Here is an 18,235-nt window from a genome sequence, read left to right as displayed (position 1 = left end):
ATTAATATGTATATCCCACGGAAGATGTTTGTTTTCGGGCGTTTAAAATGGGTCTAATTAATTATTTGTTTGTTTGTTGTTTAACGCCGCATTCAGCAATATTCCAGCTATATGACGGCGATCTGTAAATAATCGAGTCTAGACCAGACAATCCAGTGACTGACATCATGAGTATCTAATTTATTAGCAATGTCGGGACAAAATAGGTTCCTTGACCCTAAAGGATTCCTACCAAGTCAGACAGAAACAGGGTTGTTCCACTCACGAAGTAATCAGTTTGGTTTGGACCAAAACAATTGAGATATTACACGTGCACTCATGGGTGTCATTCTTTTTGTAAGACCTTTTCCGTAAGAACGGACGTCCGTCACCTCCAATACGGCAAGGCATCAAGAAAGGTCCGAATCATTTGGTGAAACATCGGAACTAACATGACAATTATCAGTTTGATGGTCGATTTGTCTGTTTTACCAGGGGGCGGTCGGGTAGCCTAGTGGTTAAAGCGTATGCTCGTCACGCCGAAGACCCGGGTTCGATTCCCGACATGGGTACAATGTGTGAAGCCCATTTCTGGTGTCCCCCGCCGTGATATTGCTGGAATATTGCTAAAAGCGGCGTAAAACCATACTCACTGAAAGCTCACACCGACTTACTCGTTTTACGAAGGATGCATCCATTTGTAAACTCCTTACAGCTACGTTTTGGACACGATTACATATTCCGCGACAAAATATAATTCAGCCACCACACTGATTTTACGAGCGGTTCATTAATCAAATCTCACAACAGTGTTGTTGTTTTGTCACTGTGTGGAGCTCGCGGAACTTGCAACATGGCGGCGCCCTTTTCGATTTCACAACACATGATGTCATGACATATATACTGGATGAAACCAGATAATTCCACCAAGAACAAGCATATTGCTCACAATTTGCGACTGGGTCGTTGATACTGAATGGTATTATTTCTTGTTATTCAATTAATAAATGCTTGCTTTCTCAATTTGATTCACAATTATGTGGAAAATGTTTTGTATTTCAAGAATGAATGACCATGTTGACATCACCGAAAAAATGGGAAATTTTGTCATGTTTGTTTCTTTTAAATTTCAGCTGCAAAGTTCGCCAAGTTGCACAGAACTGAGTATAGTTTTCACGGGTAAGGTATTGACTTTTACTCATGTTAGTTAAATTTCGTCTCACATTGGAGAATCTGTTGACAATGACATGTGCTTGTAGGCCGGGACAGGAACATCTTGGCGCACGGTCTGCACATGGCGGAAGTTAGTTTGTGAACGGAATTATGGACTTAAATTATAATATTTAGGTCCGTCATGGAATTGTCTTGTCTGTATTTCCTTTTGTATTTTCATATTTATGTGTACAGCTGAAAAACCTGCCCCTGTTGGGGTGTGACAACTGTGGGTTTCAGGATACCCGACAGTATCTTGAGAGCTGGTCGTGCTAATGGCCGTTGACATTAGTGCAAATGTGCAGAAGTGAGGACAAATGGGGTGTGTGAGTGTGGCTGCTTGTACCAGTCTGGGCTGATGCCTGATTTGCAGTGCTAGTCCGCTGAGCTACATGACACAGTTTAACATGAATACCCCACTCAAACACGGAATGAATGAGTGAATGATCCGACCAGTCCTTGTTTTACCCCTTTAATCATGTTATGCCGAGTGCTAGGCAGGGTATTGACTCTAACAAGAAATACCATCTAATGTCTTTTGGTATGACTCAGCTGGGGATCGAACCTTCCACTCTACGGGAGGGCAAACGATTGTCCAGAGCTGATGGTTTCAGTAGTAATTTGTTACCTTGTGGCAGCTTGTGTCCAGTTGGTTCCAAAATGGTTCCAGTCAACCTGTTTGTTTTACTAGAAGGTAAAATGTAAGACATGATGAAGAAAGAAGTGTAGCCCTTTGGATTATTTGTACAAAATGACCAAGCAAGTGCCCTCCTGTAAATCACCACCATCCCTTATCTAAATCCATAATAATAGTTGATCCCTCGTCATCCTGGTTACATCCATGGCCAAAGATTACCAGCACATGTCTGTTTAGAATGATGTAGATGCTGATTACAGCGTTACCGTTTACCGGTAATTACTGTTTTTATGCTAGACTTAGACTGGTAATTCATGTGACTGCCAGTCCCTGCGAAAAAAATCAGCTAGTCTGTTACCATCAGGGTTTCCCTTGTCTATTTCTAGGTTAAGTATCCATTTGTAGCGACTTTGTCTCGAAATATTAAAAGAAAGAAGAGAAAATAATGACTGAAGTTTGTGTGAATGACGTATAGATCTAACTAAGTTATTTGAGAGATGACATCTTTGCACTGAACATGATGCTGAAAGAATAAAGACCAAATAATTTTTATATGTTTTTTTATTTATTGAAAGTTGGGACTGGCTAAAATTTGGGGGGACTGGTAATTTTTAGAGTTGCCAGTCCATAAAGACTCAGTTTCAAAAGCCAGCGGGAACCCTGGATTATGATGTGAAAAGTAGACGGAGAAGTCCTCAGCAGTTATTCAGACCATTTAATGGCAGTTTATTCATCATCATAGTCATAGGCAAGGCATGGCAGCACACGGACAGCATGTGGTTCCATAAAAAGGTAGGAACCGGGTGCATACAACTGTCGAACCGAAACGGAATGGCAGACAAACGAAATCACACCCAACGACATGTACACAGCATCAGCAATAGGCAAACAGCTTTGCTGTTCTTACTTTTATCGAACAGCATTCATTCATTACTTTATGACACGATACTAAAATATGCAGTTAACTTGAAGAAAGAATTGGGATTCAGGATTCAGTGAGAGATTGTTTGCCATGTGTTCACAACTGAATTCAAAAATCCTTTAACTACAAAGTTAATGCAATATTGTCCAGTTGAGACGAAACCATGGATGCAGTCGCAATGGACACCACGTCAAATGTTCGGAAGCTCTTCGGAGGATGTCTGTCTGCTGTTTTGCCTGCTGGTGTCAAAGATGTCAGGTAAGATTAGTCATGAGGGTACAGTGCAGTGTTTCTTACCGAACATCCATTGTATGTTTTTTATTCAATATACCATAGATTTTATTGAGATTAACTTTTTTTTGAAAATATTTAATTGTTTCAACATTGGACTCATGTTGATGAGCTGCCGACTGGCGTGTGTAGGATTCACAGCTGAACCAATACCTACTGAGGTTAACTGATCTGTACGTGTACTGTCGTTATGTTTGGACATCTTACATATACACTATTTAATTCACTGCTGATGGTGACTGACACTGATTAAGTTTAAGGTGAAAATTCAGTTTGCTGTAGCTGTTAAATTGTTGTACAGAATTTGTCATTTACATGATGCTGGCGGTCTAAAGCCCGTTTTTATAATGTAATGTTATGTATAGTGCTATTGATTTTATGATTACATACAAGTTTTAGATATTTCTGTGGGGGTGTCCGGTATTTCTGTGATAAGTCTAGATATTTTACTGTCCCTCGTTGGCAGGTTTTTATGTAAGTCCCAATGTATTTATATGTTTAACCTTTGATAGTCACGATATGGCTGAAATATTGCCGATGTGACTTACAATTTTTAACTCAATCACTCATTTGCATGAATTTTATATGACAATACAGAAAGGCAGCCGTGACTTGTGATATGACCATTAGGATGTTATGTCACATGTTCATTATAGTCATGGTCTACTGTCTGTGCCTCATTTTGGTTGGTTGGTTTGTTGTTTTACGCCGCCCTCAGCAATATTCCAGCTATATGACGGCGGTCTGTAAATAATCGAGTCTGGACCAGACAGTCCAGTGATTGACATCATGAGCATCGATCCACACCATTGGGATTGATGACATGCATCAACCAAGTCAGCGAATCTGACCACCTGATCCCGTTAGTCGCCTTTTACAACAAGCATAGTCGCCTTTTAAGGCAAGCATGGGTTGCTGAAGACCTATTCAACCCCGGATCTTCACGGGTCCTTCATATTGCATTTTACCTACTTTACTATCGTGAAATAGTCATGTTGTTTTGTAGAAGCCAAACTTCTTCCAATGTAATTTTAGACCATTTTTGTTTTACAGTGTTATTATGATCATTATAATCTTATGTTGCAAATGCACCCGAAACTTTCAGGGGGGGCAACAGCACCACTTGGTACTAAATTGTCAATAGTTTCACACAAACCCTTCATTCCAGTCAAAACATTAAACCCTGATTAACATGTTTAAAGTTTGAACAATGTTTGAATGATTACAGGTCAGGAGATCTGATGTTGATATGTACATTTCAGTGAACTGCGAGAGATTCCAGACAACCAAGAGGTGTTTGTCCACACTGTGACCGACCAGAGTCTCATCATTGAGATCTTGGAGTTCGTGGAGGAGCCAGATGAACAAGCAATCAGGTGAGAAGGAGTGGCGCCAGATGAACAAGCAATCAGGTGAGAAGGAGTGGCGCCAGATGAACAAGCAATCAGGTGAGAAGGAGGGGCGCCAGATGAACAAGCAATCAGGTGAGAAGGAGGGGCGCCAGATGAACAAGCAATCAGGTGAGAAGGAGTGGCACCAGATGAACAAGCAATCAGGTGAGAAGGAGTGGCGCCAGATGAACAAGCAATCAGGTGAGAAGGAGTAGCGACTGATGAACAAGCAATTAGGTGAGAAGGAGTGGCGCCAGATGAACAAGCAATCAGGTGAGAAGGAGGGGCGCCAGATGAACAAGCAATCAGGTGAGAAGGAGGGGCGCCAGATGAACAAGCAATCAGGTGAGAAGGAGGGGCTTCATGGTTAGAGAGTGGCTTATCACGGAGAAAACCTGGGTTCAATCTCCGCAAGGATACAGTGGTGAAATTTATTCTTGGTGTCCTCTGTTGTGGTATTGCTAAAAGTGGAATAATACCTCACTCACTAGCGACATACAGATAACATGTACACTTGATGCCCGATAACATGTACACTTGATATCTGATAACATGTACACTTGATGCCCGATAACATGTACACTTAATATCTGATAACATGTACACTTGATGCCCGATAACATGTACACTTAATATCTGATAACATGTACACTTGATGCCCGATAACATGTACACTTGATATCTGATAACATGTACACTTGATGCCCGATAACATGTACACTTAATATCTGATAACATGTACACTTAATACCCGGATAACATGTACACTTGATACCTGATAACATGTACACTTGATGCCCGATAACATGTACACTTGATGCCCGATAACATGTACACTTAATATCTGATAACATGTACACTTAATACCCGGATAACATGTACACTTGATACCTGATAACATGTACACTTGATACCTGATAACATGTACACTTAATATCTGATAACATGTACACTTGATGCCCGATAACATGTACACTTGATGCCCGATAACATGTACACTTAATATCTGATAACATGTACACTTAATACCCGGATAACATGTACACTTGATACCTGATAACATGTACACTTGATGCCCGATAACATGTACACTTGATATCTGATAACATGTACACTTGATGCCCGATAACATGTACACTTAATATCTGATAACATGTACACTTAATACCCGGATAACATGTACACTTGATACCTGATAACATGTACACTTAATACCCGGATAACATGTACACTTGATACCTGATAACATGTACACTTGATACCGGATAACATGTACACTTGATACCCGGATAACATGTACACTTGATACCTGATAACATGTACACTTAATACCCGGATAACATGTACACTTGATACCTGATAACATGTACACTTGATACCGGATAACATGTACACTTGATGCCCGATAACATGTACACTTGATACCTGATAACATGTACACTTGATACCCGATAACATGTACACTTCATACCTGATAACATGTACACTTGATGCCCGATAACATGTACACTTGATACCTGATAACATGTACACTTGATACCTGATAACATGTACACTTGATACCTGATAACATGTACACTTGATACCGGATAACATGTACACTTAATACCCGATAACATGTACACTTCATACCAGATAACATGTACACTTAATACCCGGATAACATGTACACTTGATACCGGATAACATGTACACTTGATACCTGATAACATGTACACTTGATACCCGATAACATGTACACTTCATACCTGATAACATGTACACTTGATGCCCGATAACATGTACACTTGATACCTGATAACATGTACACTTGATACCTGATAACATGTACACTTGATACCTGATAACATGTACACTTGATACCGGATAACATGTACACTTAATACCCGATAACATGTACACTTCATACCAGATAACATGTACACTTGATACCCGATAACATGTGCACTTGATACCTGATAACATGTACACTTCATACCTGATAACATGTACACTTAATACCCGATAACATGTACACTTGATACCCGATAACATGTACACTTGATACCTAATAACATGTACACTTGATACCCGATAACATGTACACTTGATGCCCGATAACATGTACACTTGATACCTGATAACATGTACACTTGATGCCCGATAACATGAACAATAGATACCTGATTCACAATTCCTCAAGGTGACACACTAAGTATCCATGAACAATAGATACCTGAATCACAATTCCACAAGGTGACACACTAGGTATCCATGAACAATAGATACCTGATTCACAATTCCACAAGGTGATACACTAGGTATCCATGAACAATAGATACCTGCTTCACAATTCCACAAGGTGATACACTAGATATTCACTCACTGTTTTGTAGGTTAGGGCAATTTTTGCTGATGATTATGATGATGGTATGGTGCCAGAGTCATTCTTACAAAACTGGTTTGAACAAAATAAATGAATATGAGGTGATGAGGTGAGAGAACCCGGGACCTGTCTGACCCAGACTCCCCACAGAGATAAGCTTGGGGTACAGGGCACCTGTTCTTATCTAGACTCCCCACAGAGACAAGCCTGGGGTACAGGGCACCTGTTCTTATCTAGACTCCCCACAGAGACAAGCATGGAGTACAGGGGACCTGTTCTTATCTAGACTCCCCACAGAGACAAGCATGGGGTACAGGGGACCTGTTCTTATCTAGACTCCCCACAGAGACAAGCATGGAGTACAGGGGACCTGTGCTTATCTAGACTCCCCACAGAGACAAGCCTGGGGTACAGGGCACCTGTTCTTATCTAGACTCCCTACAGAGACAAGCATGGGGTACAGGGCACCTCTTCACAACCGGACTCCCCACAGAGACAAGCATGGGGTACAGGGCACCTGTTCTTATCTAGACGCCCTACAGAGACAAGCATGGGGTACAGGGCACCTCTTCTCAACCGGACTCCCCACAGAGACAAGCATGGGGTACAGGGCACCTGTTCTTATCTAGACTCCCCACAGAGATAAGCATGGGGTACAGGAGACCTGTTCTTATCTAGACTCCCCACAGAGATAAGCATGGGGTACAGGAGACCTGTTCTTATCTAGACTCCCAACAGAGACAAGCATGGGGTACAGGGCACCTCTTCTCAACCGGACTCCCCACAGAGACAAGCATGGGGTACAGGGGACCTGTTCTTATCTAGACTCCCTACAGAGACAAGCATGGGGTACAGGGCACCTCTTCTCAACCGGACTCCCCACAGAGACAAGCATGGGGTACAGGGCACCTGTTCTTATCTAGACTCCCCACAGAGATAAGCATGGGGTACAGGGTACCTGTTCTTATCTAGACTCCCCACAGAGATAAGCATGGGGTACAGGAGACCTGTTCTTATCTAGACTCCCCACAGAGATAAGCTTGGGGTACAGGAGACCTGTTCTTATCTAGACTCCCCACAGAGACAAGCAGGGGGCCACAGGGCACCTGTGCTTATCTAGACTCCCCACAGAGACAAGCATGGGGTACAGGGCACCTGTTCTTATCTAGACTCCCAACAGAAATAAGCATGGGGTACATGGCACCTGTTCTTATCTAGACTCCCCACAGAGATAAGCTTTGAGTACAGGAGACCTTTTCTTATCTAGACTCCCCACAGAGACAAGCCTGGGGTACAGGGCACCTGTTCTTATCTAGACTCCCTACAGAGACAAGCATGGGGTACAGGGCACCTCTTCACAACCGGACTCCCCACAGAGACAAGCATGGGGTACAGGGCACCTGTTCTTATCTAGACGCCCTACAGAGACAAGCATGGGGTACAGGGCACCTCTTCTCAACCGGACTCCCCACAGAGACAAGCATGGGGTACAGGGCACCTGTTCTTATCTAGACTCCCCACAGAGATAAGCATGGGGTACAGGAGACCTGTTCTTATCTAGACTCCCCACAGAGATAAGCATGGGGTACAGGAGACCTGTTCTTATCTAGACTCCCCACAGAGACAAGCATGGGGTACAGGGGACCTGTTCTTATCTAGACTCCCAACAGAGACAAGCATGGGGTACAGGGCACCTCTTCTCAACCGGACTCCCCACAGAGACAAGCATGGGGTACAGGGGACCTGTTCTTATCTAGACTCCCTACAGAGACAAGCATGGGGTACAGGGCACCTCTTCTCAACCGGACTCCCCACAGAGACAAGCATGGGGTACAGGGCACCTGTTCTTATCTAGACTCCCCACAGAGATAAGCATGGGGTACAGGGTACCTGTTCTTATCTAGACTCCCCACAGAGATAAGCATGGGGTACAGGAGACCTGTTCTTATCTAGACTCCCCACAGAGATAAGCTTGGGGTACAGGAGACCTGTTCTTATCTAGACTCCCCACAGAGACAAGCAGGGGGCCACAGGGCACCTGTGCTTATCTAGACTCCCCACAGAGACAAGCATGGGGTACAGGGCACCTGTTCTTATCTAGACTCCCAACAGAAATAAGCATGGGGTACATGGCACCTGTTCTTATCTAGACTCCCCACAGAGATAAGCTTTGAGTACAGGAGACCTTTTCTTATCTAGACTCCCCACAGAGACAAGCATGGGGTACAGGGCACCTGTGCTTATCTAGACTCCCCACAGAGACAAGCATGGGGTACAGGGGACCTGTTTTTATCTAGACTCCCCACAGAGATAAGCTTTGGGTACAGGAGACCTGTTCTCACCCTGACTCCCCACAGAGACAAGCCTGGGGTACAGGGAACCTGTGCTTATCTAGACTCCCCACAGAGACAAGCATGGGGTACAGGAGACCTGTTCTTATCTAGACTTCCCACAGAGACAAGCATGGGGTACAGGGCACCTGTTCTTATCTAGACTCCCCACAGAGACAAGCATGGGGTACAGGGGACCTGTTCTTATCTAGACTCCCCACAGAGATAAGCATGGAGTACAGGGGACCTGTTCTTATCTAGACTCCCTACAGAGACAAGCATGGGGTACAGGGCACCTCTTCTCAACCGGACTCCCCACAGAGACAAGCATGGGGTACAGGGTACCTGTTCTTATCTAGACTCCCCACAGAGACAAGCCTGGGGTACAGGGTACCTGTTCTTATCTAGACTCCCCACAGAAATAAGCATGGGGTACAGGAGACCTGTTCTTATCTAGACTCCCCACAGAGATAAGCTTTGGGTACAGGAGACCTGTTCCTATCTAGACTCCCCACAGAGACAAGCATGGGGTACAGGGCACCTGTGCTTATCTAGACTCCCCACAGAGACAAGCATGGGGTACAGGGGACCTGTTCTTATCTAGACTCCCCACAGAGACAAGCATGGGGTACAGGGGACCTGTTCTTATCTAGACTCCCCACAGAGACAAGCCTGGGGTACAGGGGACCTGTGCTTATCTAGACTCCCCACAGAGACAAGCATGGGGTACAGGGGACCTGTTCTTATCTAGACTCCCCACAGAGACAAGCATGGGGTACAGGGGACCTGTGCTTATCTAGACTCCCCACAGAGACAAGTATCTAGACTCCCCACAGAGACAAGCATGGGGTACAGGGGACCTGTTCCTATCTAGACTCCCCACAGAGACAAGTTTGGGGTACAGGGGACCTCTGCTTATCTAGACTCCCCACAGAGACTAGCATGGGGTACAGGGCACCTGTTCTACCTGGACACCAGATGGGGCTTTACATGATAATTTGATTAGTCCCTTTGTATGATCCAAGTGGCAAAATGTTTTAGTGAATGACAACAAACATGATTAGTTTAAATTTTTTATATTTCCAGATCTGTATAAGCAATCTCAGAGTGATATATGTTTTCTTTGTTTCAGAACCCATTTTGATGATGTTGCGGACAGCAATGGTGCAGCCAGCAACGAGGACAACACACTGCAGCACACAGAGCAGGTCGACAAGCCACAGACGAGAATGTCAGAGTGAGTTATTTTGTCACAGACGCACATGCAATAGCAAATCTGAATTTTATGCTCACCACAACTGAAAATTCAGGTGAGTTTATGGCTCATTTCCCCATCTGTCATCCATCCATCCATCATTACAGGGGGATGATAGTTTGTTACCTTTTCTTGGCTCGATCGTGGGGCCACCCCATGTAGAACACATGTTGTGTCCCTTGCGATGAAAATGCAATAATCGAATCAGATCGTTGTGTTCTTGTTTCGAATGGCTTCACAAAGATGACTACCAAAGTAGATGACTACGTCGATGAGATAACAAAATGTTTCGAGATTTCATCCCCGACAGACAAACAAAATGACAGATTACCACAGTGAAGATGCCTATGACTGTCCGTTTTGCTATTACAATAACAGAGGCATACAGACCAGTGAGACGACACAGCATCAATATTGCACATCACGGCAACTTGAAATACAGAGCAGGGGATCATCTAAAAATAGCACTGCATCTCAGTCACTGTGATAAGTGTTCAGTCGGAGTTCAAATACAATGAAGTTTGCACTCTAATATATAAATGTACTTGAGTGAGTTGATTAAAAACTTTGAACCACCCTGACAATATTCAGCTTCACTCACTCACTCACTCACTCACTCACTCACTCCTGAAGCAGTAACGTTTTACTGAATTATAAGCTTGATTTTGGGCAAGTTCATTTGGAAATAGGGCAAGTAAGAATGTTGGCCAAGTAACATTTTTATTCATTTTTCAACTTGGTACAGAATGTGTTGAATGAAAAAAAAATTGACAAACTTAGTTGACATATAAAAACTGACCCCACTACCAGCTCATGAATCATTGCTGAGTTGGAGTTGCTTGACAAAGGAATCTGTTGGAGGGAATCAACATTTCAGAATTAACTTCCTGTTTATGCAACCATGTAACCCTGTGGACGCAGTTCCCTAGTTCTCTCAGCAGCAAAGTGTGAATTTGGCAATTATAAATGAACCTAGGTCATTAGAATGCCCAGCAACCCGCTTCTTTTTTCAGTGGGGTAGCCTAGTGGTTACAGCAATCACTCATCACAGCAATGCTGGGTTCGATTCCCAAAATGAGTACAATGTGTGATGCCTATTACTGGTGACCCCGACGTGATATTGCTGGAATAGTACAAAAGTCATACTTACTAACTCACTTTTTCATTCAGACAATTAAAATGAAATAGATTTATAGAACCTTTCTTTGGCAAAGTTGTTCTTGAAATACAGAATAATGGACTTCCTTAAGCATGTTTGTATGCAAGGAGCCAGCAGGACTACAACACTGAATCACTCTGTTGCAGATGTGACAAGATTTACTACATCCTTGGACAACAGAAAGTTTCAAAGTTCAAAGAATCTTCTAAGAACCTGATCAACGTGCACATGGGCCTCTTCCGTCTGCCCCAGTACACCACCGACATCCTGGTGACCTTCAACGACCCAGTCAGTATTGAGTAAGTAATTGAGTTTAACAAGCAGGTCCAGCACTTCACCACACACTTTACAGCATGATTCACTGTGGATCGGGGTAATATAGGGAGGCTTCACTGTGGACCGGGGTAATATAGGGAGGCTACACTATGTATCAAGGTTATATAGGGAGGCTTCACTGTGGATCGGTGTAATATAGGGAGGCTTCACTGTGGATTGGGGTAATATAGGGAGGCTTCACTGTGGACCGGGGTAATATAGGGAGGCTTCACTGTGGACCGGGGTAATATAGGGAGGCTACACTATGTATCAAGGTTATATAGGGAGGCTTCACTGTGGATCGGTGTAATATAGGGAGGCTTCACTGTGGATTGGGGTAATATAGGGAGGATTCACTGTGGACCGGGGTGCTATAGGGAGGCTTCACTATGGATCAAGGTAATATAGGGAGGCTTCACTATGGATCGGTGTAATATAGGGAGGCTTCACTATGGATCAAGGTAATATAGGGAGGCTTCACTATGGATCAAGGTAATATAGGGAGGCTTCACTATGGATTAAGGTAATATAGGGAGGCTTTACTGTGGATCAGGGTAATATGGGGAGGCTTCACTGTGGACGGGGGTAATATATGGAGGCTTCACTATGTATCAAGGTTATAAAGGGAGGCTTCACTGTGGATCGGTGTAATATAGGGATTCTTCACTGTGGATCAAGGTAATATAGGGAGGCTTTACTGTGGATGGGGGTAATATAGGGAGACTTCATTGTAGATCGGGGTAATATAGATAGGGAGGCTTCACTTTGGATCGGGGTAATATAGGGAGGCTTCATTGTGGAATCGGGGTAATATACGGAGACTTCACTGTGGATCAAGGTAATATAGATAGGGAGGCTTTACTGTGGACCGGGGTAATATAGGGAGGCTTCACTGTGGATCAGGGTAATATAGGGAGGCTTTACTGTGGATCGGTGTAATATAGGGAGGCTTCACTGTGGATCAGGGTAATATGGGGAGGCTTCACTGTGGACGGGGGTAATATAGGGAGGCTTCACTATGTATCAAGGTTATAAAGGGAGGCTTCACTGTGGATCGGTGTAATATAGGGAGGCTTCACTGTGGATCAAGGTAATATAGGGAGGCTTCACTGTGGATCGGTGTAATATAGGGAGGCTTCACTATGGATTGGGGTGATATAGGGAGGCTTCACTGTGGTTCAGGGTGCTCTAGGGAGGCTTCACTATGGATCAAGGTAATATAGGGAGGCTTCACTGTGGATCGGGGTAATATAGATAGGGAGGCTTCACTGTGGATTGGGGTAATATAGATAGGGAGGCTTCACTGTGGATCGGGGTAATATAGGGAGGCTTCACTGTGGATCGGGGTAATATTAGGAGGCTTCAGTGTGGATCGGGGTACTTTTCTTATCTCAGTATATAAATGTCAGCATATCTGATCATGAAACAACTTTCCTGTCACCTGTGCATACAGAACAAGTGTTTAGTAAAACATTTATGAAGAAACCAAAATTTCTCCTGCTCATCAGCTTGAAATAAACAACCAATGAAAACCACTATTCTTTAAGACGAATTTGATATGATTAATTGTATCAGAAGATTGTTATGGTTATAAACAAACATTTTTAGCAGACAGGACAGAAGTCCTTATGCTACCATTGAGACGGTACACATCACATAGCTTATAACTGACTCTTTTCTCCCTCAGCCCAGACAGCAGCAGTCATGCGGCAGTTCCAGTTTCCACCAGCAGATGGACCGAGGAAGAGTTTCACACTCTTGTGAAGTCACTCTCCATTGACGACCCAGACATCTTCCCTTGATTCCATCAACTCCACAAATCCAGTATCCAGCCCCAGCTGGAACTCTGGTGTAGGCGCTGTCTGCTCCTGATGCAAAGTTTGGAAATGATGCTATCCTGAACTCTGGGGAGAGGGCCTCGGGAAGTAGAAGTTTATAAGTGAGAAGTAATGGATGTCAGTCATTATCACATCCTTGAAACCGTGTGTGTTTCTCTGCTTCACACATACCCTGGGATCAGACTGGTAACATTGGACTGGCTTGAAAATATTCCATGTAATACTGACGGTGGGTGTTGTGTTCAAAATTCAAAATACAGAGATACTGTCTAATGAGTTTATTTGCACAATATCAACATTCTTTGGCTTTAAAATTGAAAAATGCTCATTGACCCTATTGGTGGTGGTGACCAGAAAGAACGTCAATTTGCTCCTGTTTTAACCAGTTGAGTGAGTTACCTCCCTTCCCTGTCAGCTTGTCTAAGCTCCTCACACTGTCACAGTGATATCCCGTTAGTGGATCTCTCTATGCCATCGCTGCCACCAGTCAAAACTCCCCACTGTGGTAGATGACCACAACCATGCTTGGAGTTGAACTCGCAACCAAATGACTGTTTTGTTTACAAACAAGTGACGACTGTCATGACGCCGAATACACTTACCCCTGCTAAATTACTTTGTTTGTTTGTCAATTTGACTTTCTATTTCATTAAAACTGTCATGTAATTGATATTGTAAGAATATGATGGAGAATCTCAAACCAATCTGATTATACAAACAACAAAGTAAGTTCATCTGTAAAACATGGTCAGTCGTAAACCTTTTCAAAATGAACTATGATGGCATTCCCAAAGACATAAACAAAAGTATTAACGTTACTACATTGGTGGTTAGAGGCCAAATTTCAAGATTCTGGTGGCAGCGATATTACAGAGAGAGTAACGAAGGTGTCACATGCTGGGAAAGAGCTTGTCAGCTTGTAGTGTGCTGTGCAGTGGGTTGATCGGTGTCCCATCCAGCAGCTTCAGTATATTGATTCTACTTTAGGAATCAAAGGTTACCAATGTTGACATCCCAGGGGTAGATGTGAAGTGGTGGACACATCGAAGATGTCTTTATCACTGAACTTATTCAACGGAGAACAAGATTCATCTATTAAGCATGTTCAGGAAAAAAGTTTCCAAACTTTGTTGACTTAAAACATGCAACAGGGGTCATTTTTGGAAATTGTCGTATATTTTACACAATGAACCATTATTTCAAACAAACAAACCCACATTGAAAAGTACAGCTTAATGATAATTATGGATTGCTGTTACGTTTTGTGCAAACAAAATACTGTGAATGATACACTGTGTAAAAGACAAGTGACCTCTCCAGGGTGTTCCATCAGTGTTCATGTTGAAGGCATCTTCCTGAGGCAAAGTCGTCACGATATGGCTGAAATATTGCCGATGTGACGTAAAGCATAAACTCACTCACTCACTCCTGAGCAAAGGAGCTAACTGACTATAAAAGTCCAGTTTCCACCCTTGCCAAACTGGGCTTGAATGTCTGAGGTATATTTTGGCTGGCCTAACGAGTCTATGCATAGTCCAAATCACGGAAAGAACATGTGGTCCCTAAACAACTTGGCGACTGTCTTGCAGATTTTGTCAACTGGTCCTCGACAGATATTTTCCAGATATTTTCCAAATGTTTCAATGAACTTGCACAAGTGATATGATGCATTTTGGGAGAAAAGACACGTTTATTACAATGTAAGTCTTGATTATCGATAAGATCGACTTAACTGGTCACCTACAGGTGGAATCTGATTGGCCAGTGGAAGGGACATATCTCGTTACAGCCTATTGTGGCATACGATCATGGCACAAAATTCGAGCCAAGGTCAGCAAGGAAGGAAAGTGGACTTTTACAGTCAGTTAACTCCCTTGCCTCGGGAAGATGTGTTGAAAGATGCTGCAAGTTTTGTGAAAGCAGACCCCATGATGAACCGACCATTTGATATTCTGGGATTTTGTGATCAGATCAGATATGTTTCAGCTACAGCTGTGAAACCAGTGGCAGACTATTTCCTATTTTAACAATCTAAAGCATAATTATTATTTTTCAAGCATTTCCTGAAAAATATATGTTTTTGATAAAATCCCAGGCCATCCCCAGAATACCAAGTAGTCTGTCCCTCATGAGGTTTACTTATGTTGATATTTCTCCTCGGAGAATTTTAAGGTGTTTGAATTAGGCCACACTTTTTTAAACTTGTTTTATGGATAAACCAATTATATTTTTTTGAAATGGGGGAAAATAAATAAATCTGAATTTGCTGCTTTTTTCCCCCCTGCCAATAGTATATATATACCTTCTAAACAACGACCCACTATTAAATATTTGTACCAATGCTTAATAAACAAACTTTTGTGAAGAAACTTACAGAAGCTATTTTGTTTATACAAGCCTAATTGTAGTGGATGAGAAAACTAAATAATTAACCTGAATTGCTTCTTTTTAACCTACCAACACTATTACAGTGAAAATCTCAATATTCGGTCAAGGTCACAGCAATTAAATTTGTAGCTATTCCTGCTTGAAATGCTGTGTATCGTGCATCATTATGAGGACAGCACCTCTTAGAATCTACTTTTTTCTGACAATAAATGTAGGGACACATGCCACTTTGGGTATTTCCATGCTTTTTCAGTTCCCAGAAATGCATGTCATCATCATTCTCCACCTAGATATTGCTGTTTCATGGATGTTTGAGTAATCTCCTGCATCATTTATGCAAGGTCAAAGGTCATATTCATTGGTCTTGCTTATCTTGACCAAATATTTTCTCACTTTGGTGTATCAACAACAAATGTAAGACGAACTCCATGAACAGGCTTGATAATTTCATATAATCAGTAATGTAATGTGCACTTTCGGATCTGATCATCTCTCTCAACATTTTTTTTTGGTGATAGATGCATGATCTTATTGACATTGAAAGCCAACACCGGGATCGGAAAGTGAGGCTCGCTGACTCGGTTGATGCATTTCATATTATCCCAAATGTGGTGGTCCATATTGCCGAGTTAGGCGATGAAAGACTGCAAAAGCAATTTCAAGCTAGCAATCATCAGTGTCTTTTGGGGGCTATTTTGGAAAGAACACTTTTCCAACCCATGTAAACAAGGTCACGATCACAGCAATTGGTAGCTGTTAACACAATCTACTTCAGGACATTTTTTGTGTTTCTCTGAAATGAGATTTGACGTATGTAATGTGTGGGTCAGCCTGTTAGATCAAATTGTCTCTGAAGTACAAGATGAAGACCCTCAGTAGATCATGTTCACAAAAGACACTGATTATTGCTAGCTTGAAATTGCTTTTGCGGTCTTTCAACATCAGAAGCCGAACACAGCTATATGACAGCGGTCTGTAAAGTCTGGACCAGATAATCCAGTGATTGATATCATGAGCATCGATCCATGCAATGGGTTGCTGAAGACTGGGAACCAAAGTATAATAACAATGAAGACTAGAGAGGCTGGCACATAACATTTATTCTGCTCAACTACACAAGATGTTAATTGTGACAATATTCCTCCACCCCAGAACATCCTGTAGTGACAACACACCAGACAAAGCCTTCAGAGTAAAACTGAGCACATGAAGTTCTGAAGTGCAGCAGGCTTGAAACATGAACCATTGAGTGATTTACATGAGTCAATCAAGTCACCTCTTACGACAAGCATGTGATGTTGAAGACCTATTCTTACACAGTATATGTCCAACTTCAAGTGCATACATCTTGCAGGTCTCACAAAGTCAGTGGATAATGATGCATACATGCTCTACACTCACTGTATTCTAGTATAGCACCAGTGTGTAATGGACCAATCACACCAAAATGGGCAAGATCCTGAGCAGATTCTTTAATGGGGGAAAATGTTGTCCATTCCACATCAAACTTATATGAAAGCTCTAACATTTTGCGCACTTATTTTGATGTCACAGTCCTATGGTCTGTTCTGATTATAAACACTGCCCAGATAACTGTTTTTTACTCTTTTTTATGCATGACAAAGAGCTGTCACTGGGTCAGGGTTACACTTGCGTCTCAGTGAGAATAGACTTTCATTGCAATCATGCATGTGAGATTCAACCATAATTCGCGACTGCTTCAATACCCTTACTACCAGGGGACCTTCGGCATCAAATTGAGAAACCAAGATATTCTGAGCTGTCTTTAAAGAAATGACATTTGGAAGGTTTCAGTGTAAGATTTGACCATGCTGCATGTCTTGCTGAAGTAAGTATTACCCCAGGGTTAGGTTAGGGTTAGGTATTAGGGTTACCCCACTTAGCAATATTCCAGCAATATCATACTAGGGGACAACAGAATGGGCTTCACACATTGTACCCATGTGGGGTGAGTGAGTTGGATTTAACGCCGCTTTTAACAGTATTCCAGTTATATCGCGGCGTGTCAGCTTCATGTGGGAGGAAAGCCCGAAGTGATGCAGGTCTCAGACGTTTACCACTTCGGTGAAACATACGAGCATGGGTATTGTGCTGACAAACCTAGAAACATAATTGGGGCGGACCGGGATTCG

At 42.7% G+C, this 18,235-nt stretch overlaps 1 protein-coding gene across 2 annotated transcripts; it reads left to right on the top strand.

Annotated features, from left to right (window-relative positions):
- The first annotated feature begins 809 nt into the window (after positions 1 to 809).
- On the top strand, positions 810 to 16,067 carry LOC124148637 (ran guanine nucleotide release factor-like). Of its 2 annotated transcripts, XM_046519833.2 has the most exons (7): positions 810 to 958; positions 1,113 to 1,158; positions 2,901 to 3,008; positions 4,304 to 4,417; positions 10,260 to 10,364; positions 11,688 to 11,840; positions 13,544 to 16,067. In XM_046519833.2, the coding sequence occupies exons 3-7, from the start codon at positions 2,914 to 2,916 to the stop codon at positions 13,656 to 13,658; spliced, it is 582 nt and encodes a 193-aa protein (XP_046375789.1). In that variant the 5' UTR covers positions 810 to 958; positions 1,113 to 1,158; positions 2,901 to 2,913; the 3' UTR covers positions 13,659 to 16,067. The 2 variants fall into 2 exon arrangements, with proteins under 2 accessions (XP_046375789.1, XP_046375790.1); XM_046519834.2 differs by lacking the exons at positions 810 to 958; positions 1,113 to 1,158 and adding an exon at positions 1,262 to 1,282.
- Positions 16,068 to 18,235: the final 2,168 nt, after the last annotated feature.

Source organism: Haliotis rufescens, unplaced genomic scaffold, assembly GCF_023055435.1.
Source record: "Haliotis rufescens isolate VD_foot unplaced genomic scaffold, xgHalRufe1.0.p SCAF_13, whole genome shotgun sequence".
NCBI lineage: Eukaryota > Metazoa > Mollusca > Gastropoda > Lepetellida > Haliotidae > Haliotis > Haliotis rufescens.
The sequence above is the reverse complement of the archived record's forward strand: the minus strand, read 5'-3'. Positions and strand labels throughout refer to the sequence as shown.

Excerpts from the sequence above, each read along its gene's own strand:
- LOC124148637 (XM_046519833.2), top strand. The coding sequence starts at position 2,914 with ATGGATGCAGTCGCAATGGACACCACGTCAAATGTTCGGAAGCTCTTC. Across the intron at positions 3,009-4,303 it reads GCTGGTGTCAAAGATGTCAG|TGAACTGCGAGAGATTCCAG; the intron begins GTAAGATTAGTC and ends TGTACATTTCAG. Across the intron at positions 10,365-11,687 it reads CCACAGACGAGAATGTCAGA|ATGTGACAAGATTTACTACA; the intron begins GTGAGTTATTTT and ends ACTCTGTTGCAG.